Source organism: Eretmochelys imbricata, chromosome 6 (genome assembly GCF_965152235.1).
Source record: "Eretmochelys imbricata isolate rEreImb1 chromosome 6, rEreImb1.hap1, whole genome shotgun sequence".
NCBI classification, from domain to species: domain Eukaryota; kingdom Metazoa; phylum Chordata; order Testudines; family Cheloniidae; genus Eretmochelys; species Eretmochelys imbricata.
In genome coordinates, this window is record NC_135577.1 from 64,192,174 (window position 1) to 64,218,250 (window position 26,077).

A 26,077-nucleotide genomic window follows, 5' to 3' on the forward strand; every position below is an offset into this window, starting at 1 on the left:
TTGGGAACTTTCCCTCTTGAACTAGGAGTGGTTGGTAAGAAAATTCCACACTGGTGAGAGCCATATGCTGGCAGAGGACTTTTCGATAGAACCACTACTACAGGCATGGGAAGTAGTGGTGGAAGGGGTGCTGCAACACCCCCGGTGTTGTGCACGCAGGGTCCTAGCTGCCGGCCCCACTTCCAGCTGTGCATGTGGGGTCCTGACTGCTGGCCCCGCGCCCAGGGTTCTGTTCCCGGCGCCGCATGTGGGGTCCTGGCTTCCGGCCCCGCACTTGGGGTTCCATTACTGTCCATGCACGTGGGATCCTGGCTTCCGGCCCCATGCCTGGGGTTCCACTCCTGGCCCCGCGCTTGGGGTTCCATTACTATCCGTGCACGTGGGATCCTGGCTGCTAGCCCCACGCCTGGGGTTCCATTACTGTCCGTGCACGTGGGATCCTGGCTACTAGCCCCACTCCTGAGGTTCCACTCCTGGCCCTGCGCCCGGGGTTCCATTATTGTCCATGCACGTGGGATTCTGGCTGCTAGCCCCACGCCTGGGGTTCCACTCCCGGCCCCGCGCCTGGGGTTCCATTACTGTCCGTGCACGTGGGATCCTGGCTGCTAGCCCCACGCCTGGGGTTCCACTTCTGGCCCCGTGCCAGGGGTTCCATTACTGTCCGTGCACGTGGGATCCTGGCTGCTAGCCCCACGCCTGGGGTTCCACTCCTGGCCCCGTGCCTGGGGTTCCATTTTTGGCCATGCACATGGGGTCCTGGCTGCTGGACCTGTGCCTGGGGTTCCGTTCCCGGCTGCGCACATGGGGTCCCAGCCCCCTTATCCCTCCTGGAGACATGGCCCTGCTCCCAGCCTCAGCTTGGGGGGGAGGGGGTAAAACGTTTGGGGATAGTTTTGCTGGGTTTCAGCACCCCCACTATAGAAAGCGTTCCAGCGCCACTGACCACTATAGTGCTCCTGTGCAAGAGGGCACTGGGGTTGCAGCTAGGCACTGGATGTTCTGCACCCCTTCTCCATTAAAGACAGGCCCCACACCAGTACTGGATATGCCCATATGGAGGGGAGGATAGGAAACTGAATGGGGAATTTGGGTGTTGATCCTACAAGCTACTTGATGTAGACTGGCAGCTGCAAAGAGGCCTCAGAACTGGGGTTCCTTTCCTCCAAAATCAGTGTTGGATTGCCACATAAGGTCAGATTACGCACAGGCTTCAAGAATTTCACTTCCAGAGCAAATATGACTGGCAAAGGGTTAACTTGACTAATGGCAACACATCTGTGAAAATGGAGAGGGTTGAATGCAGCTCCTGAGCCTTAATAAAATGCAGGTGTTTTTATAGTTAGTTTAAAAAACCCCAGCCTCCTACTGCAGCAAGCATGTAAAAACAAGCACCTAATGCTCTGGAAAAAATGTGCTATTGGGTAATGAGAGAGCAGTTTGGAAAGGCAGCAATGGGTTGTGCTAGGAATGCAGCAGTCACTAGTTGAGGTCTACCTTAAAGTTCACAGAGAAAAAAACACATAAATCTTAAAAGACACATAAAAAACACATAAAAGAACAGCTCCTCTGACCACATGAATTTGGCCTCCAGTGTGTTATACCAGGGATTAATTTTTGACATTCTCCTCACAGTCATTGTGGTCCCTGTCTCTCAATCTCTCCCTCCAGATTATTTGAGACATAGTTTATTTTATTTTTTCCTTCCTCTGTTTTCTACTCTATGTTAATGGAACTCACAAGGAACACACATAGCATGTAGACGCATCCTATATGCACAAATACTGTGTACACACATATCCTCTTGTCTGTTGGTGTAAGGCTGCCTTGAGGGAGCAAGCGTTATTAAAATTATAGGACAAACTAGTTAAAAACTTTAAAAATACATATATTTTTCTCTGTTTGTGCCCACCTCAATTCCTCCACTCCCAGGAAAACACTGTGGAGAACATTTATGAAACACACAGGTTTGAATGTCTACAGTTTTATTAGAGGAGATGGGTCTGGTCTGAGGGACTGAACCTTGTGTTTCACCCGATTATCAGTCAAATCAAAAAGAGGAAATTATTATTTATTTATTCATTTATCTTACTGTAGCATCTAGAAGCCCTAGTTATAGACCAGCACCCATTGTGCGAGGTGCTGTACAAACACAGAAAAGAGTTTACAATCTAAGTATGAGACAACAGATGGATACAGACAGGGTAGTATAAGTAAACAATGAGACAGTATTAGTCAGCATGATAGGCAATTGTCTCTGCACACCAGCAGCCTCATCATTGTCAGGTTTTTTGCAGTCTGTGATCACAGCAAAGGACAGTTTTGAGAAGGGATTTGAACTCAGATAATAAGGTGACTTTGCAGGAAGTAGAACACAAAGACTTGGGAAAGCAAGGATTCATTCATAGTGCCTGCCCCTTGGTACTGAGGGTTGGTGGAAGCAGGGCTTTTACAATACTGTCATCCTCATGTTGTAGTTCCATGATTAGTACCATTGAGACGGCTATAGATTTTTTGGTACCTGTATAATGAAAGTTACTGCACAATGTAACAGCCTCCATGAAAACTCAGCCTCTTGGAGAGAAAAGGTACAATGATCAGATTGAGCACAGCTTTTAAGATACTGGTGTCCTTCCACTTGTGGAACAGAAGGAAATAACTATTCTCCTTTTTGTGTTACTACAGCAGGGAGAGGAATACCTTTTACGATATTTGGTGTAAGAAGTTACACAACAGCATTTTAGCAGAGGATACAAAAGCACTAGTGAAACTAGACAACCTGCCAATCCATTCATCAGAGGGCCTGCAGTTACCATTTCAAGGAAGATGAAGCAGTAATAAATACTGAACAAAGCAAATTAATCTGTGCCCAGAAACATTTAAAAAGTAAAGTAAAACAAAATAAGAGCAACTGCATTAGCTTTTATGCCAGCTCGTGTTAAAATGGGAGCAGAATTCTCCCTTATGACAGTATGAGCCAAAAAAAAAAAAAAAACCCTCCCAAAAATCACACCTAAACTATCCTATTCTTGACATGTTATCACTGTGTAGTGTGCTTCTTTGCATCCATTACCTCATTCCAACAGGTCTAGGATAGTCCCAACCTGAGGCATCAACAATGATGGACAGAAATATAAGGCTGTGGATGAAGAAGGGGGATGCTTTCTTTCCTTGCTTTGACCTATCTATCATCTTCTCCACACTCACTAAAACGTCTCCCTCCCTGACTTCCCACCACCATCAAAAACTAAATGAACTTTAAGAAGCCTTTTCTCCTGATGCAGATTTAAAAATAAAGGTCTATACTGCAATAGGTGGCTCAGTGGTAGAGCCCTTCATTAAAAGTACCTCAAAGATTCCCATCAAGACCCTGATCCAAAGCCCAGTAATGTCACTGCGACTCTTTCCACTGACTTCAGCGAGTGTTGGGTCAGACCCCATTTGAAGGGCCTAACATAGAGACAGCTCAGTAAGCATCTGCCCCTGCCCTTCTCCTCTCCTCCAGCACTCCCTGGGATTCTGCCTTTTCTCTGGATTCTACTCTCAGGTATGGCTAATTTGTACAGCTCTGTTCAGGTTTTGTCTAAGTGAGGACATCAGGATTTGGCTTATGGTCATAAAGGAGGAAATATTCTCTAAGATTGCAAGTGGGACAAAGTGCTTGAATGTTTAACAGGTATCCAAGTGCACAATAGGATCAATATGCTATGAGTGTGGAACAGTTATCACACTTCTCCCAGTGTTCACCTTGCAATGGTTTGAGCATAGCTGAGATGGGTAAACAGGAGCACTGCTGCAGAGGTCTTCACCCCACAGCAGGGCTGAGAAAGGATGGCTGGATAGGAATGAACATGGTTCTGTTTGCTTTCCCTATCCCGTGCATTACTGTGAGCTGTTTCCAAACATTTAATTAAAGCTCAACACAGAGATAGCTGTGTTCTCTTGAAAGAACAACATAGGAGCACCAAAGAAAATACAAGGGTGTCACAGAAGGAGCCAGGAAAAGACAAATGAATAAAAAAGCATATCAATTGAAGAATACATTTCCCAGAATACAGCACTCAAAGGTCATGAGGTCACAGATGCTCAGCTGCTCATGCATATCCTCTGTTCTCTCCGCTTGCATGCCTGCCCCAGTGAGGACAAAGATTTAATGAGACTAGGGTTCGCTTTTGTAGTTCTCACCCTTCCTCAGCCCCTACATCCCAAAACCCCTTTGAAGATGGACTAGACACACATTGAACTAACCCAGTGCACAAGCACAATCTGGGTTTTTCTGAGCAGGTACAAAAGTACAAGGTAGCTGTTGTCCTCAAACTGCCCTTGATATGAACAAAACCATAGAATTGAAGACTCCTCACATTTAGGAATGAAAAGGACTTTACTGCATTAGGATGTCTTGTCTGCCACTTCCTCCATCCCCTGCCTCCTGGCCAATGCACTTGCAGGCAAACTTAAATTCTCAGATTTTGATACAGGTTTTGATTGAAAGTACATCTGCAGTAAATTATGCATTAATGCCATAATTTTAATGGATCTATGCACCCTGAATGGGAGAAAGAAGGCTTAACGTTAGCCAGTCTCACTCTAAAGTTAATTAAAGTTGTCTGTGCACAGAAGATATTTCAGTTTGTTTTGGATCATTGGGGACAATTTTTAGGTCTTAATTTGGAAATAGAAATATCAACTGCCTTTACAGTCAAAAACATTCTGTGGGGAGGGAAGGGCCTTCATGCCAAGCCTAGGTTTTACCTAATGTTCAAAGGCACCCTAGTAATTGCAGCCAAAGATAAAATACTATGATACAGTCTTCTGTAGAGTGAGAAGTATTACACTTCCTGCTCCCAGGAGTCATTCCATCACACAGAGTTCTATTTTGCATCTGTCCCCGCACTATCCAGAATCTGATCAGTAGCTACCCACGTGAGAGTTTATAACAATTTCTGTTAGCCAATACATTGCTCCTAAGATATCACAAAGAAATCCCAATCAGTCACAACAGCAGACTATTTAGAGATTTGTTAGAATCAAAAAGTGACTGTAAAACCAGTCCTATAGTAGTGCACATACAGTGTCTGTTTTGTGTGGGTGTGATTTAGGATTCAACAGTCTCTGATTGCTGTCTGCTTGTGTCTTCATAGTCAGATTTGTTTGGTTTAGAGACAAAAAACAAACTCTGTCAGCCCTTCAGAGCTGATATAGTTTCTTCAGGACCACCCAATCTACCTTGAATTCCAACCCCCCTCAGCTACTTAGTCACTTCCTGTCTTTGAATTTCACCGTAAAGCCTCTTTTCCAAGTTAGCCCCTGATTGACATTAAATCCTAGTCAAAGTTTCCTTCCCCCAACTCTCATTACTGCTACCTCCCACTCTTCCCTCACCATAACGCTCATCCCTACTCACCTTTGCCTCACCCTAATCTCGTGGGTGCATAAACTATAGGGTGGTAAATCCATGTTCATCTTCTTTCTGGATGACCTTGTAAACTAGAGTAATAGTAATAGTAATAGGATGAAATTTAATAGTGAAAAGTGCAAGGTCATGCATTTAGGGATTAATAACAAGAATTTTTGTTATAAACTGGGGACGCATCACTTGGAAGTAACAGAGGAGAAGGACCTCAGAGTATTGGTTGATCACAGGATGACTATGAGCCGCCAGTGTGATATGGCTGTGAAAAAAGCTAATGCGGTCTTGGGATGTATCAGGTGAGGTATTTCCAGTAGAGATAAGGAGGTGTTAGTACCATTATACAAGGCACCAGTGAGACCTCATCTTGGAATACTGTGTGCAGTTCTGGTCTCCCATGTTTAGAAAAGATTAATTCAAACTGGAACAGGTACAGAGAAGGGCTGCTAGGATGATCTGAGGAATGGAAAACCTGTCTTATGAAAGGAGACTCAAAGAGCTTGGCTTGTTTAGCCTAACCAAAAGAAGGCTGAGAGGAGATACGATTGCTCTCTATAACTATATCAGAGGGATAAATACCACGGAGGGAGAAGAATTATTTAAACTCAGTACCAATGTGGACACAAGAACAAATGGATATAAACTGGCCATCAGGAAGTTTAGACTTGAAATTAGACGAAGGTTTCTAACCATCAGAGGAGTGAAGTTCTGGAACACCCTTCCAAGGGAAGCAGTGGGGGCAAAAGGCATATCTGGCTTCAAGACTAAGCTTGATAAGTTTATGGAGGGGATGATATGATGGGATAGCTTAATTTTGGCAATTAATTTATCTTCAACTATTAGCGGTAGCTATGCCCAATGGCCTGTGATGGGATGTTAGATGGGGTGGGATCTGAGTTACTACAGAGAATTCTTTCCTGGGTGGCTGGCTGGTGAGTCTTGCCCACAAGCTTGGGGTTTAGCTGATAGCCATATTTGGGGTCGGGAAGGAATTTTCCTCCAGGGCAGATTGGCAGAGGCCCTGGGGTTTTTTTGCCTTCCTCTGCAGCATGGGTCACTGGTCACTTGCTGGAGGATTCTCTGCACCTCGAAGTCTTTAAACCACGATTTGAGGACTTCAATAGCTCAGACATAGGTTAGTGGTTTGTTACAGGAGTGGCTGGGTGAGATTCTGTGGCCTGCGTTCTGCAGGAGATCAGACTAGATGATCATAATGGTCCCTTCTGACCTTAAAGTCTATGATTCTATGATCTTTTATTCTAGTGCAGGGGTCAGCCACCTTTCAGAAGTGGTGTGCCGAGTCTTCATTTATTCACTCTAATTTAAGGTTTCGTGTGCTAGTAATATATTTTAACGTTTTTGGAAGGTCTCTTTCTATAAGTCTATAATATATAACTAAACTATTGTTGTATGTAAAGTAAATAAGGTTTTTAAAATGTTTAAGAAGCTTCATTTAAAATTAAATTAAAATGCAGATCTTATCAGTTTAGTGTGATTCTTACCCTTGCTTTTCCTTGCTGAGTTTTCCAATGTCTGGCACGTATTTGGATACTTTAAGCTGTACACAGGCCTATGAGTGATCAGTTGTTAACTGGCTCTGAGAGGGACAGAGGACAGATTTCATGTGTGAAAATACCTGTTCACGCAGGTATGTGGATCCAAATGCTGAAAGCATTGCAAATGCAATTTTCTTCAAACAGTTAAATTTCACTGGCATGGACGTCCAGGAGGTCAGAATAGAGGCCCCATGGTCTCTCTCGGTAGCTTCAAGTGCACTCCGGATGCCCACAATTCTGAGCTTTTTAACTGAATGAGCTGCATTTCGAAATCTTCAACACCCATCCACTGAAATACAGACAAATCCAAGTCGCTTTCGTTGAACTTTTCAGGTTTAATTAGAAAAGAAAGCATTGGGCCAAATCGCTAGAAATCTTGAAATCTGTCAGAAAATTCTGATTCCAGTTCTTGCATGTACATTCTAATCTCAACGTCAAACGCAGTGCGCTGTTCCACGTGGCGTGATAGTGATGTAAGCAGCAAATCAGGACTTAAAAATATCCCAGTACAGTGGCGCTGGAACAATTTTTAAGGCGGGGGTGCTGAGCTGCACACCATCTTGCCCCTGTCTGCACCCCCAGTGGGCCACAGCTGGGGGCGGCTGCAGAGCCCTGGGCTGGCAGCCGGGACCCCAGGCTGGCAGCCGGGACCCCGGGCCAGCAGCAGAGCCCCCTGGATTGGTGGCCGGGACCTGAGGCCGGCAGTGGGCTGAGTGGGGCTGGCGGATGGAACCCCGGTTGGCAGGGGGCTGGCAGCCAGTACCCCAGGCTGGCAGCAGAGCCCCCGGGACCGGTGACCAGGACCCAGGGCCAGCAGTGGGCTGAGCAGGGCTGGCAGACGGAACCCCAGCTGGCAGGGTGCCGGCGGCTGGTACCCCAGGCCAGCAGCAGAGCCCCCGGGACCGGTGACCAGGACCCAGGGCCAGCAGTGGGCTGAGCAGGGCTGGCGGACGGAACCCCAGCTGGCAGGGTGCCGGCGGCTGGTACCCCAGGCCAGCAGCAGAGCCCCCGGGACCGGTGACCAGGACCCAGGGCCAGCAGTGGGCTGAGCAGGGCTGGCGGACGGAACCCCAGCTGGCAGGGTGCTGGCGGCTGGTACCCCAGGCCAGCAGCAGAGCCCCCGGGACCAGTGGCCAGGACCCAGGCACTGTGAGTGCCACTGAAAATCAGCTCGCATGCTGCTTTTGGCTCACGTGTCATAGGTTGACTACCCCTGTTCTAGTGTATCTCCATACCTTGCTGTGTCCTGCCTATGAGAGTCGCTCTCCCCAAGACACCACCTTATGCTTTCTATTCCCCCTCTCAGTGAGAAAAGCATGGCATAATACAGTGGCACAAAAGTTACTATATATAAATTTACTGTACGGATGTGACAAATATCAGATTTGAATTCAGTCTGTACATAGATACCATGTACAACTCTCCAAAATAGAACTGACACAAACACCAAGTACTTGCAATGGCCACTGCTGCATGGTGGCAGCCATTTTAGATGAGTTGTCTCCTGACACCAGATCTGATGACATAAAACTCTCTCCTTGTTTCTTCCCAACACAGCACAACCCTTATAGTCAATATCTCCCAGTGGAGCATGTGTACTTTGTAGTACAAGTAGGCTACAGAGATGCTATGGTGATTGGCACCAATATGAAAATTAGATAGATCTTCTCTTTCATGCCCTTACCGCACAATGACATGGCTTGGAAATAGACATAGCCACTTCCCTCTTGAGACCTATGAAGGATTCCGACTCAAAGGTCTTGACTCTATGTCACCTGGTGATTCCAGCCTATTTCAGTGTGATTCCCAGCTGACCAGATCCACAGCTTTATAGTCCATTTGCACCACCATACCAAACCCAAGAAGCAGACCTACATTCGCTGAATACCATTCGGAAGGGTATTTTATATTTAGCAAATCTGAAATGAGTGGATTTGTCCCATCCCTGCTGAACTGTATAGTCTCTACCAGCAATTTTTTTTTTTTTATGTAGCCAGTTGCCACCATCTCTTTCTCCTTCTGCCTGGCTTCCCACTTTTCCTGCTTCGTGCCCACCTGCCTCTCTGTCACTCTGTTTAGACATTTGGATTTCTGCGTTCTCTTGTTGCTTTCACTTATAGAAACAGGTTATAATGCAAATAAAACCCGAAGACTTCCTATCAAGCACAGGGGGCTGGGAACCAACTGTATCAGGAGGCGGGAGGTACAAGACATTCTCATTAAGAATCTCCTTTAATTTACCTTAGACCAAATTATATTTTTGCAGTGCAATCACTGCCACTCTATACCAGTCCCACCTCTGCATGTAAGATGAAAACAGCCACTTGAGCTCCTTCTAGCATGCTTTTGAGTGGGCCTGGTACTAGGCACAGAGTAGAGATCAGCAATGCATTGAAGTTATAGTATCATTGAGACGGAGGGGTCAAGCTATGGATAGAAACAAACCATCCGTCTGGCACAGCCTTTTTCCTGAATAGAGGGTAGATCAAGGAGCTCAGATTCAAGTGTGTGACTGGAATCAGTGGCCTCTCAGCTGATGACAGATTAGACTCTGGGCCTAGTGAAAATACAGTGATTAGCTCTGAGTGGCATCCTGTGTTTGTCTCCAGTGCTAGAGGAATTACTGCTACAGGCTGTGATTTTTCCCAGCAAACTGTAATTATGTCAGGGACCCTCGTTCCTGTAATTTTTCTTGACAACCAAAGTGTAAAAGAATAAGAGAGAGAGGAGGTAGGTAAGGGTGGTGGGAAGCAAGAAATGGACAAGGAAGCAGGGGAGGTACATTTTGTCCTATTTCAGTTCAACTAGCAAAAACTCAATTAACCTCTCTTTGTTCCCCAGATTCAGATTGCTCCTATGCAATTTTTCACAACAGTCATTGTCAAGTTTTGAGTCCCCAAAAGTGCCATACAGTCAAGCTAAATCTGATGGGCTGAGTCTGGGTCTTCAAATGTTCTAGCATTGGTTAAATGAATGTAGTGCCTATGGAAGGTGCCAGTCAGACCCCTGTGAAGGAGGGTCCGCATTGAAAGGTGTCAGATTGACATTGCTGGAGACCAAACGTAATTGTTTATCCACAGCGCAGGAATGGGTACAGCATGGGTATAAGTGCCGAGTGGTGCTTTGTGTTGTGGACTGCTGCCCACTAGAGACTGACCAGGGTGAACTAGATTTGAACCCTGGTCCCAGAAGCCTTTTCTAGACTAGGATTTAAGGGGTTGACGTTAGAAGGGATTAGGTTGCACATCCTAACTAGCATGTTTGAAAAGACTAGAGTAGACAAAGCATTGTCACCTTTAACACACAGTAAGGACTGATCTACACTTAAAAATTTTTCCAGTGTAGCAATTAGAGCAGTGGTTCTCAACCAGGGTACGTGTACCGCTGGGGGTACTCAGAGGTCTTCCAAGGGGTACATCAACTCACCCTGTTGTAAAACTAGGCAAAAAAAAAAGCACTAGCGAAGTCAGTACAAACTAAATAGACAATGATTTGTTTACATTGCTCTGTATACTATACACTGAAATGTAAGTACAATATTTATATTCCAATTGATTTATTTTGTAATTCTAAAGTAAAAATGAGAAAGTAAGCTATTTTTCAGTAATAGTGCGCTGTGACACTTGTGTTTTTATGTCTGATTTTGTAAGTTTTTAAGTGAGGTGAAACTTGGTACACAAGACAAATCAGATTCTTGAAAGGGGTACAGTAGCCTGGAAAGGTTGAGAGTCACTGGATTAGAGGGTTTGATATTTTTGTGACATTTCTGTACCGGCAACTGGCGTAGTGTCGATGCAGTTATATCAGCAAAAAAGGGCTTTTGCTAGGAACGTTTATTTCATTTGGGAATCTGGTATAAGCTGTACTAGCAAAAGGACATTTTTTGCTGGAATAAACTGCATTTATACAAGGCCTAAATTGGTGAAGTTAAAGCCTAGACTTCCCCTAGGTTTTATTTTGATCAGTTTAGCATATGTTAAAGGCAAGGGTCCTTTGCCTACCCTTGACTTTTAGAATCTGTTAGCACATGTTAGCAAAACACATTCTAACATTGGACCTTTTAATCCTCGCTGAGACAAGGTCAGAATTGTTACTGTCGAGACATGTCGCCCGTCTAAATCAGCCAGCAGACCTGGCTGGCATTGGAGGGAAACGTGTACTGCAGTCCCTGGAGAAGTGCAGCAGCAGGCATGCTCCCCCTTGTGCCTGAGAGCTCCAGGAGACATTGTGTTGACTATTGGGTCCCCTTCAAGCTCCTGAGCCAAGACTCACACTGAATTCTAAGCCTGGTCTACACTTAAAAACGTAGGTCAACATAGCTATAGCACTCAGGGATGTGAAAATTCCACCCCCAAGTGTTGCAGTTATGCAGACCTAGCCCTGGGTGTAAACACAGCTAGATGCACGGAATAATACTTCAAGCAACCTAGCTACCGTACCGTCATTCGCACAGGTGGTATTCCTACAGCAATGGAAAAACCCTTCAGTCACTAGTCTGCGTCTCTGCTGCAGCATTACAGTGGCATAGCTACGGCACCACAGACATACCACTATAGCACCCTCAGTGTAGACATGGCTTTACAGATACACAGCTCCTTTCACCTGACAACAGATGCCAGCAACTTGCTTGGCTGGAATTAGCAGAAAGGACACTGTGAGTAAGAGGAGGGAATGGAAGGGGTTGAAAGAATTCTTATATACTTCTTCATTTCCTTTCCCAACTGTTGTGTGATGTTGCTGTGAGTTATTGAACAGCTGCTGTGTTCTATCCCAGAGGAAACTGCATTTCAGTAGTGAGTGAGCCTGACTGCTAAAGTAAGTGCTGTGGAATGAAAGGGGCTACAGAAATGGTTCTCTCTAATTCATTATTATGTTAAATACATTTGGGACCACAGCACCTGAGGCCTTATCCAGAGATGCCATTCTAGCTCCTCACATCTACAGTCTCTGACACTCACTGGGTGTTTCTGACTTATCACTTGTGCAGTAGGAGGATCTCTTTTTTTTCCCCTTCCAGGCAGCAACTTGCAATACTCCACTGGCTGGTTCTGCAATTCTGAGGATGCCAGATTACTCAGGGAAAAGGTGTTTGCAGCCTTCAAGGCTTTATGACTTCGGGGCTTCTGGAGATAAGGGTAGTGTGTGGAGGAGAAGTGGGTGTATTGCAACTGCCCAAGGGCTGAGAGGGAGAGCATTCTTTTGCATCCATTCAGACACTCAGCTATTTCCTGCTTTGCTCCTGCAGTCAGCATGCTCCACCTGCTCTTACTTAACCATTTCCTGTTTACTGTTTTCAGAAACCCTGTAGTGCAGTTGCTAGGCTAATCTGTCGCTGGATTAGTCTATATATACAACCCTTTTCAGACAGGCCTTCACTCAGAATTCTTTCCCTCTAGTATTATCTGTATGTGAGTCTTCCAGAGAGATCCAGCAAGTGTGTGTGTGCACATGTAATTGTTACTCAGGGCAAAGTTCATCTTCAGTGTAATTCCACTGAAGTTGATTTTGCCCCTTAGTCTCTGTCACTTTCTGTCTCTGTCTCTTTTGTTCTTACGGTGCTTTCTGTTTGTTTCTGTGGACTTGACCCAAGAGATGAGTAGTACGTTGGAGGCAAATTCCCCTTTCTTTAGAAAAGAAGCTACTGAGATGTTTTGAACAGAGTCACCGTGTTGCTTTCTAAATAGCTTTAAAACTGTCCTGTCCCAAGAATGAGGGATTTGTCTGCATGGTTTTCCCCAACTCCAAAATATTTTCTAGCTTTCTTCCAATTTCCCACCCCCTCCTGCTTCTCTTGCATGTAAGGTAAGAGGCAAGGAGCAAGGAAGAAAATTATCCGTGCAATAGGTCTGTTTACAGTGTTGAAGTGTAGACGGTTCCTAAGACAATATTTCTCATGAAAATTCTCAGGTGGCAAAATTAATTTTAAAGGAACACAGGCTCAAAATCATTTTTTCTTGTCCATGTTACCAGTAACTCCTTTAAGTTTACAATGTATTGAGCTTTTCAAAATCCCTTTTTCTCTTTGCCCTTTGTGCTGGGTTGGGTTCTCCCCCCATTTTTTGCGTTTTGGTCTGCTTGGTCAGTGAAAATAGATTATTCATTTTCACTCTCTGACTCTCAAGCTCTAGCACAGTGCTGGAATGTTTGGGTTGTGGTGAACCCTTTAGGGGAATGTTTATTTGTGAAAAAGCAAACAAAACCAACCTGTTCCCACTGCCAGTCTGTAAAAAGAAGTAATGGAAACATTTCATTTGAAATTAGGTTTGTTTTACAAAAACAATCTGGGGCCAGCTTTGACCTGACAGTATCCCAAAGGTATCTGCTGTATGCCAGTGTTATACTGGTATATATGAGAATTGCAATTACCTTCTAAGAATGCTGCAGATTTAGGTCCCATCTACATTAGAGGAATCTGCACTACAAATCCCTAATATAGACACGCTGTGCCTGTGTAAAGCATGTCACTTACCACTGTGGCTTGCTCTGCTAACTTAGCCGAGCAAGTCAGACCTGCATAAACCTGGTTTTGTATGGGGCCAGCATGTCTACATTAAGGATTCACTCTCATGTAACTGCATCGATGTAGTTACACCAGTGTGTATTTTTTAAAATGTTCCTAGTATAGATGGAGCCTTGTTGTGATTGTAACATGGATTTTCACTCTTAGGTGTTATAGATGCAAACAGGACATCCCAAACAGATATCAGCTGCAGGAATAACATAATTACAGTTACGTCAGGGTTTTCTGGAGTGCCTATCAACTCATCCTTGAGGAGCTTCTGATGCTTCTTTTTAATCAGGAAGGCAAGCAGTTGTTTTCTATACATCAGTGCTTTCAGACTGGATCACATATATGAAATAGTTACTTTGCTTACTCTTACTGTTAGGGTACCTGTCATCAACAGCACTAGCCCTGAATGAGTCACACCCCATGCCATGATTTGCTTAAGCCAGCAAATCTCTACTTTCCCCCACTTTTTACAGGGTACACGCCTGTTACATTCATAATCTTATTGCACCATACAGTTCTTCCTACAGCAGGCCCTTGCCCTCTAAACAGTCTGTGGATCCAAGAGCTCAGCTGCTTCAAGACATTTTGGTTCATTGCCTGTCTTCATTTACCAGGTGTGTTCTTTTGCCACTTTGGTTTCCTGTTGCATATCAAATTTGGAAATTTCTTCTTACTAGAAATAATTAGATGTAATTAAGAGAAAATGTAGGCAGGGTAGTGAGAAAATGTAATGATGTTGAGGTCAATTGTACTGTAGAATACTCTTTTCTTTAAATCTAAGATGAGCAAAGCCCAGGAAAATATACTGTAGGAATGATACTTCACGGGCCTCTGGTGCAGGGAAAGAGACTAGTCGGGATCATATAGGTATTTTCTATCTTAACTTACATGATTGTTAGTAACATTTTAATTTCTCTATTGGCAATTCATTCATAAGGGCATTTCTGTGTGGGGTAGAGGGGAGGTTTAGTGTCCAGAAAACATTAATCCTCATTTTAGCAGGTACAGGGTGAAGTGTGTTCCCTTGTACTCCACTGTAACTGTAAGCCTTGCCAAGCCCTTACATTCTTTTCTGAGTATGTAAAAGATAAGATAAAACATGAACGCTTAGAGCTCATCCTACCCTAAGCGTCTCTATCTATCTTTCTTCCCTTTACCCTCCGCACCCCACAACTTGGAATTGGCGGAACAGACCCAATACTTGACATGTTTGGGCCTTTTCTTTCTTATTGCTGCTAACCATGCAAATGAAAGTAACGAGGGCTGGGAGCCTTTCAGAGGCGGTTTGAAGTCCTGTACAGATGCAGAAAGGGAGGAGAGTAAGGGTATGTCTAAACAGCTGACGTTAAAGCAGTGCCATGACAGCGCTTTAACGTGGCTGTGTAGTCATGGCTCCAGCACTGAGAGAGAGCTCTCCCAGCGCTGTAATAAAACCACCTCTGCAAGGGGAATAGCTCCCAGCGCTGGGAGCGCGGCTCCCAGGGCTGGTGCACTGTCTACACTGCCACTTTACAGCGCTGAAAGTTGCATCGCTCGGGGGGGGGTGTTTTTTCACACCCCTGAGCGAAGAAAGTTTCAGCGCTATAAGTGGCCATGTAGACAAGGCCTAAGACAGAGCTGTAGCACACAAGCACCATCTAATCAGCTCATAATCATTTTTAGACATCAACAAACACTAGAGGCAAAGAAGAGATGAAGAAAAAAAGGTCTAATCCTAAAGTGCTTTTTTCTGTTGCTATCCCCCTCCTTCTGCCCCCACATAGTGACCCAAAACACTGACAATAAACAATGGCAAGACTCAAAGTTTGGATTTCAGTGCAGGTTCAAAGGATAGGGTGGCCTCAGGAGCATTGTCTACACTAGGACTCCCACCACTGCTATCACCAGTGGAGCTGAACTAGGGTTAGCAACAGTGCAAAATGTTTGCAGAATTAGTCTTGTGTAGACAAGGTCTAAGATTCCCCCAAACTACTCCCAGTTCCCACCTTGGCAAATCTGACCTAAAGCATATAAAGGTTCATTATCAGCTCTCTGTCTTATGACGCTGTTTACATAAGATCTTTCATTTGGGTCCCAATAAAATCATGGTATGTTTCTAGGCAAACCACTAGTTTTAGATTATAGAAATTAGGGATGGAAAAGACCTAGAGATCATTTAGGGCTTGTCTTCACATACCCAGAGAAGTGGTAGCCAGGTTGACAGGAGAAGCTCTCCCGTCAATTTAGTGCTATCTATGTGGGGGGAGGAGGGGAGGACGGGAGGAGGTATGACTATGTTGCTCAGGAGTGTGGATTTTTGACACACGTGAGTGACAAAGTTATACCAATATAGGTCTATAGTGTAGACCCGGCCTCAGTCCATCCTACTGCAAGATCACAATATCGCCCCCCTGGTAGAGGCATTACAGGTATCCAGTTGATAAGAACAGAGAATATAGCTACTCTTAGCCAAAAGGCCAAGAGCTCTCTGAGAATCATGGAAATTAAAGATGAATAAAATCTACTAGGCCATCCAGTGCCCTTCTCCCTCCCGGGGCTAGCACAAGATTGTTCCTTGCACTGTAGTTGCTAGTGCTTTGAACTGTTTAGTTTTAAATGTTTCAAACAACGGGAGTCTTAACTGCAAGACTATTCAGCAGTCCTGAGAGCCAGCCTTTTCTTAATTTAACCCCCCTGCTACTCCTAGTTGAAGGTGACCCACCAAGGATTTAATTTTATTTTTGTTTTGGTAATTATCTGTGTGCCCTTCTTTTGAACAATTTTTTTAACAATTGAAGAAGGCCTGGGAGGTTGCTTTTGGTCTTTCTTTGTTTTTTACCTTAGAAATACTAGGAATAATAATGCATAGTGCTTCTCATCAGTAGAAGCTCCAAACACTTCTCAAAGGAGGTCAGTATTATTATCCCCATTTTACAGATGGGGAAACTGAGGCACAGAGCGGTGACATGACTGGCCTAAGGTCACCCAGCAGGCCAGTAGGACAGCCACAAATTGAACACAGAGTTTCTGAGTCCCAGGCCAATCCTCTATCCATTAGGCTATACTGCCTTCCTTGGCAGGGTTAATTTCCCTTGGCTTTTTTTTGGAGAACCTGTGGGGACCCCTCACTGAAGTTTATTCAGACCTTTCATATCTTCACTGAAAGGGCAGTGTGTTGGCTATTTAATAAAGATATCCTGTCTGCCACATGCTTGTTATGCATTGGCGTTAAACAGGCATGAATAAAGGCCAAAGAAAAAAAAAGAGTTTTAAACAGACTGAGTCAGTTCTTCCAGCCTCCTGATCATTTTCTGAATTCCCTCCAGTTTGCCTGCATCTTCCTGGTAGTGAGTTGTCCAGAACTGAACACAGTATATCAGCTGTAGTCTTACCCATGCAGTGCAGATCACTCCCAATCAGTGGCATGATGCTTCCCTTGCTTGCTTCATTTACATTTAAATGCAATTTTAGGTAATGGTGCCTTGTTTCTTACAATCTGTGTGGCTGTTGGAGTTACTTATGTTCCACTGGGGACTTTAACACTAAAGGTTAATGCTGTCCAGTCTACCAGTTTAATAGACACTGACTGCAGGACTTCATCTAGTTTAGATTACAAATGAAAGTGGCTTTGTTTTCATCCAAGCCTGCATTTGTGAATGTCCATTGTGACTTCAGCATGACTCGTAGTATTTGTTCAGGAGAAGTCCCAGGACCGGAAAGGGACCGAGAGACTTTTTCCATTGGACCATATAAACTGGAACCATAAATTCACTGAACATTAAATCTCACCAAATGAGGGTAAATCCATCCTCATCATCGTATCCACTCATTATGCTCCACACCTGAACATAGCCATTATATGAACAACATACCCTCATATCTCAATGTCTGTACTTTGACCCATTAACCTTTTACTCCCAATTGGGGATATTGCAGATTATGTATTCATTACGCCATCCGATCTTAAACCGAACTTCGCACCCATCGATAATCTGTACGTTATTCCCTGATAACCAGAAACTTCTACGCTTAAACTCTGTTCCATTTTCTTTTTATTTTAACATCATCTTAATAAAATTCTTAAATTTGTTCAGGAGAAGTCCCAGGACTGGAACCAGAAAGACACTGCAAGTCATGCTTGAGGTGTACTGACAGAACTGTGTGGGAACTTGGAATGCTAAGAACAGGTGGTGTGGAGGTCAGGGTTGAGATGCTTTGGCAAAGTTGTATTTGGGGGCTGGCATGTACATATCTTCTTGGCTGCCAAGCTCTTCTGCAGTATCCCAGCACATAAACCAATCCTCTATCCCACTCCCTCCAGCTGCCAAACCCTTCTCATTTCCAAGTGTTATCCACCTGGAATGGGATGATCTGAAAGCTGCAAGATTGTTGTAGGTCACTGAGCAATCATCATCATTGCTTTCTGAGAGAATTTGAGAAATACCAGCAGGGGCGTGCTTGCTCTTTTGCCTCCTGGCTATGCTAATAGAGGAAGTTGAGAAGCAGCAATAGATTACATAAAGTAGGGAAATTCCCGAAGACCTCACCCAGCCAATCTTAAACTGAAGTTGTTTTGCATACACAACAGATAACCCTGCAATTGCCTGTAGCTCCAAGAGAGGGTTACATAGTCATACCCTTGTCCTGTAATCATTCAGTCCGGTTAAACCAGCTGAACCATAGAGACAAAGTAAAAATCCCTGAAACAGATTTTTTTACCTTTTCCAGGTCACAGCTACATGGAACTCCAAACGAGCTTAAATTGCAGCAAGGGCAGTTTAGGTTGGACAGTAGGAAAAACTTCCTAAGTCTCAGAGTAGTTAAGCACTGCAATAAATTGCCTAGGGAGGTTGTGGAATCTCCATCATTGGGGATTTTTAACCAGAAAAGCAGGTTAGACAAAGACCTGTCTGGGATGGTCTGGATAATACTTAGTCCTGCCTTGAGTGCAGGGGACTGGACTAGATGACCTCTTGAGGTCCCTTCCAGTCCTATGATTCTATGATTACACATAGCATCAGTCTCTCCCACACCAGAATACACACTTTGATAATTATATTTCCATAGAAATAACAGCTCCCTACCTCAGGTATCAGTTGCTGTGAAAGCCAGTGTTGCTTCTAAAAATGTGCCACATTTTGCATATGTGTGATTATGGAATAGTAGTACTCACTCCACAGTTAAAGTTGCAGATGAGTCCATTAGAAAACCAGTTTGGCAGAGAGTGGATGCTTATGGAATTCACAAAGAAGTCATGGCAGCTTCAAATGGTAGGTTAAGTCTTGGGCTAAGGCAGAAATTTTTTTGCAATATTTGAAATGAATTATGCATGACATTCTGAAGTCTAAAATTCTAAAAGCAGTGAATGTTGTTAAACATGGTTCCAAAACTCTTCTAACTCTTTTGGCCCTTTGTAGCAAACCTCCAGAGAGATGGAGACAGAAAAACCTTCCTTTACTGGATTATCCTACTTGAGATATAATACCCAGGACCAAGATGAAGTTCATTCGTGTACAATTACAAGTTATTAATGTTTTCTTTAATGGCATTGCTGAGGAATGTTGGTACAAGTTCATTAAAAAAAATACTACATCTCTAGCCTCTTTCTTGCAGAGACAGACATCAATGTAGTACCAGTTACTAGGGAAGTTTATCAATGGAAAAATTAACTTTTTTCCAGCAAAAGTCTTGTTATTTTATTGAGTTTCAGTGCTGTAACTTGTAAATGGGCCAAGAATATGAAGTAGAATGGCTTAGAGTAGCAGTTGTTAAGGGGTTGTTAGCAGCTGTCTTTGGGGAAAGGGAGAGGGAGGCCACAATCCTGTAAGGCTTCTGTTCCCTTCCACAGCCTGCTGTTGCAGTAAATTTCAGTGTTGTTGGAGCCATGTTGATCCCAGGGTTTTAGAGAGAGAAGGTGGGTGAAGTAATATCTTTTATTGGACCAACTTCTGTTGGTGAGAGAGACAAGCTTTTGCACTTGCACAGAGCTCTTCTTCAGGTCTGGAAAATGTACTCAGTACGTCACAGCAAAATTTCTGGCCTTCAAACAACCCAACTTTGCCAAGCTCATCATCAGAAGCAAGCTCCCCACAGACCAGGACATGCCAACTCAAAGCAGCACCAGACCCTGCCAGAACAACAGATGCAAAACTATAGACGTATGCCACTGGTACGATGATCAACACCCCCTACAACACACATTTCAAGATCCATGTCTATCACATGCAGTGAGCCTCATAGGTGCCTGACTGGTGGGTGCTCGACGCCCCCCGCCCGTGGCCCTGCCCCCATTCTACCCTTTCCCCAAAATCTCTGCCCCCTTACCGCCCCCATTCCACCCCCTTCCCCCAAGTCCCGGCCCCTGCCCTGCCTCCTCCCCTGCGCGCTCCGCGTCCCTGTTCCTCCCTCTCCCTCCCAGAAAGTCCTGAACGCTGCCAAACAGCTGTTAGGCGGCAGGGTGGTGGGAAGCGCTGAGAGGGAGGGGGAGGAGCGGGCACAGGGCACACTGAGTGGGGAGAAGGAGGCGAGGAGGCGGGATGCGGTGCGCTGCTGGTGGGTGCGGCACACCCACTAATTTTTCCCCATGTGTGCTTCAGCCCCAGAGCACCCACGGAGTCAGCGCCTATGGTGAGCCTCATCCAATGCAGCAAATGCCCTCAACAACAACTAGGTGGATGAAATCAGAGAATCACTGCACTCTCAAAGGAACTCACACAGAAAAATGATCACTCAAGTGATCACTCCATGTCTGATCTCTCGGTCCTCATCCTCAAAGGAACCCTGCACAACACCTTAAAAAGACCGAGGCTGGGAGCTTAAATTCATAACTTTGCTGGTTTCAGAGTAGCATGAATTTAATACAGACACTGGATTTATGGCTTATTACAACAATCTGTAACCCACTAACCCCCCATTTTTGGTACTATGTCTGTAGATGGGTGAACTAGCCACTTCACCTTGTATAGTCTCTTACAATATGTGTTAACCACTTATGCTAAATAATCCATTCCATCTTGTATTTAGCTGTGACACTGAGGGTATGTCTACACTACAAAATTATGTCGGCCTAAGTTACGACAATGTACAGCTGCCACAGTAATTAAATCGCATGTCCACATTACGCTCCTTGTGTCCTCATTAGGAGCGCGTGCAACAATTTAATTGTCAGCACGGGGCATTGTGGGATGGCTTCTGAAAGCCAGTAACAGTCAATGTAAGTAATGCAGTGTCTACACCGGCACTGCATCAACCTAACTACATTGACCTACCTAAGTGTTACCCCTCTCATGGAGGTGGAGTTAAGTCGGCGTAGCGGGTGAGTTACATCAGCAGGAGCAACATTTTAGCATTTTAGGTTGATGTAAGCTGCCTTGCGTCAACATAACTCTGTAGTGTAGACCAGGGCTGAGTACCTTTACCAGACCTGAAGAAGAGCTCTGTGCAAGCTCAAAAGCTTGTCTCTTTCACCAGCAGAAGTTGATCCAATACAATATATTACCTCACCCACCTTCTCTCTCTATATTTGCTATCATTTGCAACTAGTCCTCTTCCAAAGCTAGAAATGGTCATTAAACCACTGCACTGATTCCTGAGGCACATCCCATGAAGCCGTGCAAAGGACGTTGCGCATTTGCAGAGGACTCATTACAAGTATCTTAGGCTGGGTCTCCACTAAAATATTTTGCCAGTATAGTAACATTGAGGTGTGATTTTTTTTATGAGATTTCTATATTGGCAACACACCTAGTGTAGACTACTCAATTATACTGACAAAAAAGTGCTTTTGTGGTAGAGCTTATACTGATCTACTGGCAAAAACACTTATTTGCTGGTGTAAACTGTATCTACACTAGAAGGGTTTGCTGTGGATAGTTATACCAGCAAACCTTTTCTAGTGTAGACTGAGGCTTATTATGGGTATCACACAGCATCAGGCAGACTGAGAGAGGAGAAAGACAGCATTAGACAGGAGAGAGAGTGGCAAGTCTCTTCACTTCAAAACTCCAAATAAACCATAAGAAAGGACTTCTTTCCTACCTGGCACATTGTCCTTTCTGAACTGCCACCTCTGCTAATGCTGGTATTATCCTGGCCCCTTTCAGTCCATCAACCTACCTCCTTTCACTCAGCTTTATTGACTTTCTTCAAAGCTTTGATAGCGAACAATAGCAATTGGCCCATGCAGGTGTTGACTGCTCTGCAGGGTCCTTGAGGGAACTGTACTTTTCTGTCCTACAATGGAGCTTGTCTGAATGATCAGAAGTACATATTTGCCTAGGACTATGGCAACTTGCAGTGCAATTACTGGCAGCAAACAGGTCTTTTCAGTCTAATTCCTCTGTCAAACAGGAGGACGTGCTCTGACTGGTGATTCATTATTACCTGGGATATTTTGGTTCTGATAATTGCTGGGTGCTCTTTCAGTTCATTATCTCACCTCTTCATCTGCCTACAGCATAGATCAAGATGATCTTAAAGAGTACTCTTATTATGGTTATCTCCTCCCAATAGATAACAGTGCATCTGCTACATGCTGTAGTTAATCATAATAATATAACATCTCTACATTTATATAGCATGTTTATTCTCCAAGCACTTCACACACTATATATGTCTAGCACCGCTGAAATGGGATTGAGTCTGAGGTCGGGGGCAGCAGCCAGACAGAACACTGAGGGGAGTGGAAGTTTTAGCCAAGTACACAAGGCAAAGTCCTAATTGGCCACAAAGATTCCTGTGTGGAAGTCTAGTTTTCTAAGACCCCAATTAAGAGCAGAAGTAGCAAACTGTAGCTCCCTAGGGGAGAAAGAAGTTGAGCTTTGAAGAGATTCAACCACCCTGTGAATAAGATCAGAGTGTTCTCCAGAGAGGAAAGAGTATCCCATACTGTTCGACAGAGACCGTTCAGATAGGCTATGAGTCAGCACTGTCTTACTGGGAAGGCAGTCGCAGATAGCTCTCAGCCCAATGGATTGTAAGGGGGCATAGGATGGAACACAGACAGCCTTCATTGCCTATATAAATTCACCTCCACTGTTTAAAATCTAATAGTTAGTCTTCAAAGTCTAATGTAAAACTTTGGATCTGGATACCAGTGCAGAGGGATGTAAATCACAGAAGGGAGCAGAGGAATATCCTAGGATGACAACAAAAGAATCCATTTTGCTTACTGATGTATTTAGTGCCTAGATGCTATGGTGACCAGAGCGTATAACACCATAGATTGGTCTGATAGACAAGCCATGAGGTGTTCTGGCTATTGGCATGACCTGACAAAGGATTCTGTGACACTGATGTGCTTTACCACTGGAGAGAGAAAGGGTGTGGGAGGAATCCCCCTAGCTGACTCCAGCTGGGTGAGGAGGCATTAGGGATAGTTATTCAGTGGGGAGTATGTACTGTGAGAAGTTAAATATTTCATTGTATTTCAGTAGATGATATAGAGGTACTTAAGGAAAGTACATTTAGACAAGTCTATCAGTCCATTTATTAACGTGCCCACTCTTATTGTTTCAAGAGGGATGAAACACTGAAGGTATTGGTGAGCAACAATACTTGGTCTGTATTCACAGCAGTTTGATTAAAAGTTGGAAAATAATTTGCAAGCCCTGAAGGTACCATCTAACCCTCGGACATTTTTTTAAAAGCACTTTTACCTTTAGACTATAACCTGTAATATGGAAATTGGGTAGATGAGTGGAGTAGGTTACATCCCTATCAGCTGGAGGTCTCTGCAAGGACAGCCTAAATGTGGACCTTGACTGATACACATAGGGCCAGATCCTCAGCAGGTGCAAATTGGCATAGCTTCACTGACTTCAATGAAGATATGCCAGTTTACACCATCTTAGGAGCTGGCCCTTAGTGTGATCTAGTGAAGAATGATTGAAGGGATTGGATCAGGCTAAGGTTTGGTTTATAGACAAAGGGATTGATCGGGGGAATCAGAGAAGGGGCAGTTTGACCCTATCACTTAGATGCCCAGTGTGGGAGTTTGCCTCTGTGAGGAGCATCATAAACTCTGAAAAAGCCAATCAGACAAACTAGAAAAAGGAGCTAGACCTACAGTACTTTTGCATGTGTTGTTCCAAGCCAAACAATCCAGTGACTGCAAGGCCCCAAGACAGCCAATCAGGCTGCTGGAGACATGATCATTATTCACTGATTAAAAGTTAAAAATCAAATAAGTAAATTCAGCTTCAGCCAGTCAGAAACTGGCTTACACTGAAAAGTTTAATGTGCTTTGCTTTCATGGGTAAACCAGATTTCTGACTGGCTGAAGCACACAATATGTCTTGTCTCTGCACTAGGGGAAATGCTACCATTTGGTCATGATCCAAGTGCATTCCATGATTCATTGGCCTTCTTGATTGTGTGTTTCAGATGGAAAGGACCACCCAGATGCCAGCTGGGAAGGCTCCAGTCCTGTACTGCAGGCCATAAGAGTGAGAACCAATATCTTGAAAGATGGCTTCCCCAGTTCCACTGCTGAAAGCCTCAAGCTAGCACAACCCATATGAAGAAGAATGTGTCTCAGCTGGAGAGAGGCATGACACAGATATTTTGCCTAATGTGATTTCTTTAAATTCCTGTGAAGCACTTTGTGGAATTGCTGCTTCTTTTACCTCTGAACAGAGTGACTTTGAATGTGGTTCTTGTTCTTTGTACATGAGTAGCCATATTATATTTAGTGATATAAAAGTTCTGTGTTAGTTCTGGTTAATTTAGGTGACATGCTGAAGAAAGATGCAGGATTGGTGCTCTAAAATAGATACAGCTCAGGCTGTGGCATCACATGCATCCTCATCTTACCATGGCCTTGCCAATGGGCTTCCTGACCTGGAAGACCCACTTCCAAGAGTGAGAGGGGAATTCAATTAGTCCTGAAATGTCAGTTCACAATCTCCAGGGAAATGTTGAACCAACCAGTTGGTTTGACTAAAGCACAGCAGTTCAGTGGCTCTTGAGTCTATGATGTACTTTAGAATAATCTTAGCCTATATTTTCCACTGAATGCATCCGATGAAGTGAGCTGTAGCTCACGAAAGCTTATGCTCAAATAAATGTGTTAGTCTCTAAGGTGCCACAAGTACTCCTTTTCTTTTAGCCTGTTGTGTATCACAGTGAAATCTAATCATAGGCTTATGGCAATTCAGGGTTGAGGGAGAAAGCGTAGCAATGATTGCAGTCTCGTCCTTCTCGTGGCTAAATTCTAGAAGATTAGTGTGTATGTCCACAGGTCAGCTTTTTCTGTCTTCAAAACACTTCACATTCACAACACCACTGCAAGGAAGGAAAGCAATTGTTACCCATTTTACAGGTGGGAAAATGTGACCTATTCAAGATCACACCTGGTCTACACCTAAAAATTAGGTCGATCTAGCTACAGCACTCAGGGAAGTAAAAACGTTTCCAGCCTATGCAACATGGTTAGAGCAACCTAACCCTCACTGTAGATGCAGCTAGGTTGATGGAAGAGAGATGGATTTATTACAGCAATGGTGAAAGCCCTTCTGTCAATGTAGGAAGTGTTTTCACTACAGTGGAACAGCTGCAGCATTGTAACTGCGCCGCTGTAGCATAGACATGGCCTGAGCTGGGATTACAAATTCCTGGCTCCTAATTCTCTGCAAGCACAAACCATGCCCATCTCTCCATAACTAGGGAGATCACTCATCTGGTTTTGGCCTCTTTTGGGGTGGTTTGTCCACTATCCAGTACTGGGACAAAAACCAGACATGATATTGTCCGGTATCGGATGGGGGCCACTATTTTTCAGATTGCTTTGCTCTGCCCGCTCTGGCGTGACATTGAACACACCATGCATTGATCAAAAAGAGAAAACCAAGTGATGAAATGCAAAATGAGGAATCCAGAAAAATGCTACATGGCTGAAGAGAGGTTTTCCCTTTAGGGCCATTCCACTCCAGCCAATGTTGATAGTGAGTGAAAGTCATTATCATTTGCTGGCTGTTGGGTGGTCTTCGTGAAGTGAGCCAATAGCAGAGGTGGATTAAGGTCTCTTTGGGCCCTGGGCCAAAGCAGGGGGGGGAGGCGCTGATGCCAGAACTGTGGCCCTGCCCCACCCCTTCCTCCTGCTGCTCCGCCCCTTCCACCTGTGGCCTCGCCCATGGCCCCACCCTATTCTCCCCCTTCCCCCATGGCCCCTCCCCATTCTACCCATAGCCCTGCCCCACTCCACCCCGTGAACCCCACTCCCATTTCACCCCTTCCACTGCATCCCCGTTCCCCACTCACTCCTTTCTGCCACCCCCCACTGCAGCCCCAAGACCGGAGAAGCTCTGGCAGCAGCGGGGTGCGAGAGCTCCTCCATCCCCAGGGCCACTGTGGGAACCCCTAGGCATGGCCCCATAGGCCTGTGCAGTAATCCTCTATTGGCAATAGCCTCAATCCAGTTCCTAGTGGACAATTGCTCGCATCTCAAAAATGCCATGACGTGTCACTTACTGACACTCACGTTGGCAGTCCCAGCAGAGAGGTTAAGCATGGGATGGGGCACAGAAAATAATCTTCCTTCTTACTTAGTAAGTTGGGAGAGCAACCTGGAGAAGAGTGCTCTGCATACACACACTCTCTCTCTCACATTCCTCTCTCTGGAAGTAG

At 44.6% G+C, this 26,077-nt stretch overlaps 1 protein-coding gene across 1 annotated transcript in view; it reads left to right on the forward strand.

The window, feature by feature from the left end:
* Positions 1-24,148, forward strand: part of RAD51B (RAD51 paralog B) — a 617,352-nt gene extending 593,204 nt beyond the window's left edge. Inside the window, exon 11 of the mRNA XM_077820241.1 lies at positions 23,837-24,148. Coding sequence (XP_077676367.1) covers positions 23,837-23,973 — 137 coding nt within the window. The 3' untranslated portion in view covers positions 23,974-24,148. The remainder of the gene's footprint in view (positions 1-23,836) is intronic.
* The last annotated feature ends 1,929 nt before the right edge of the window (positions 24,149-26,077 follow it).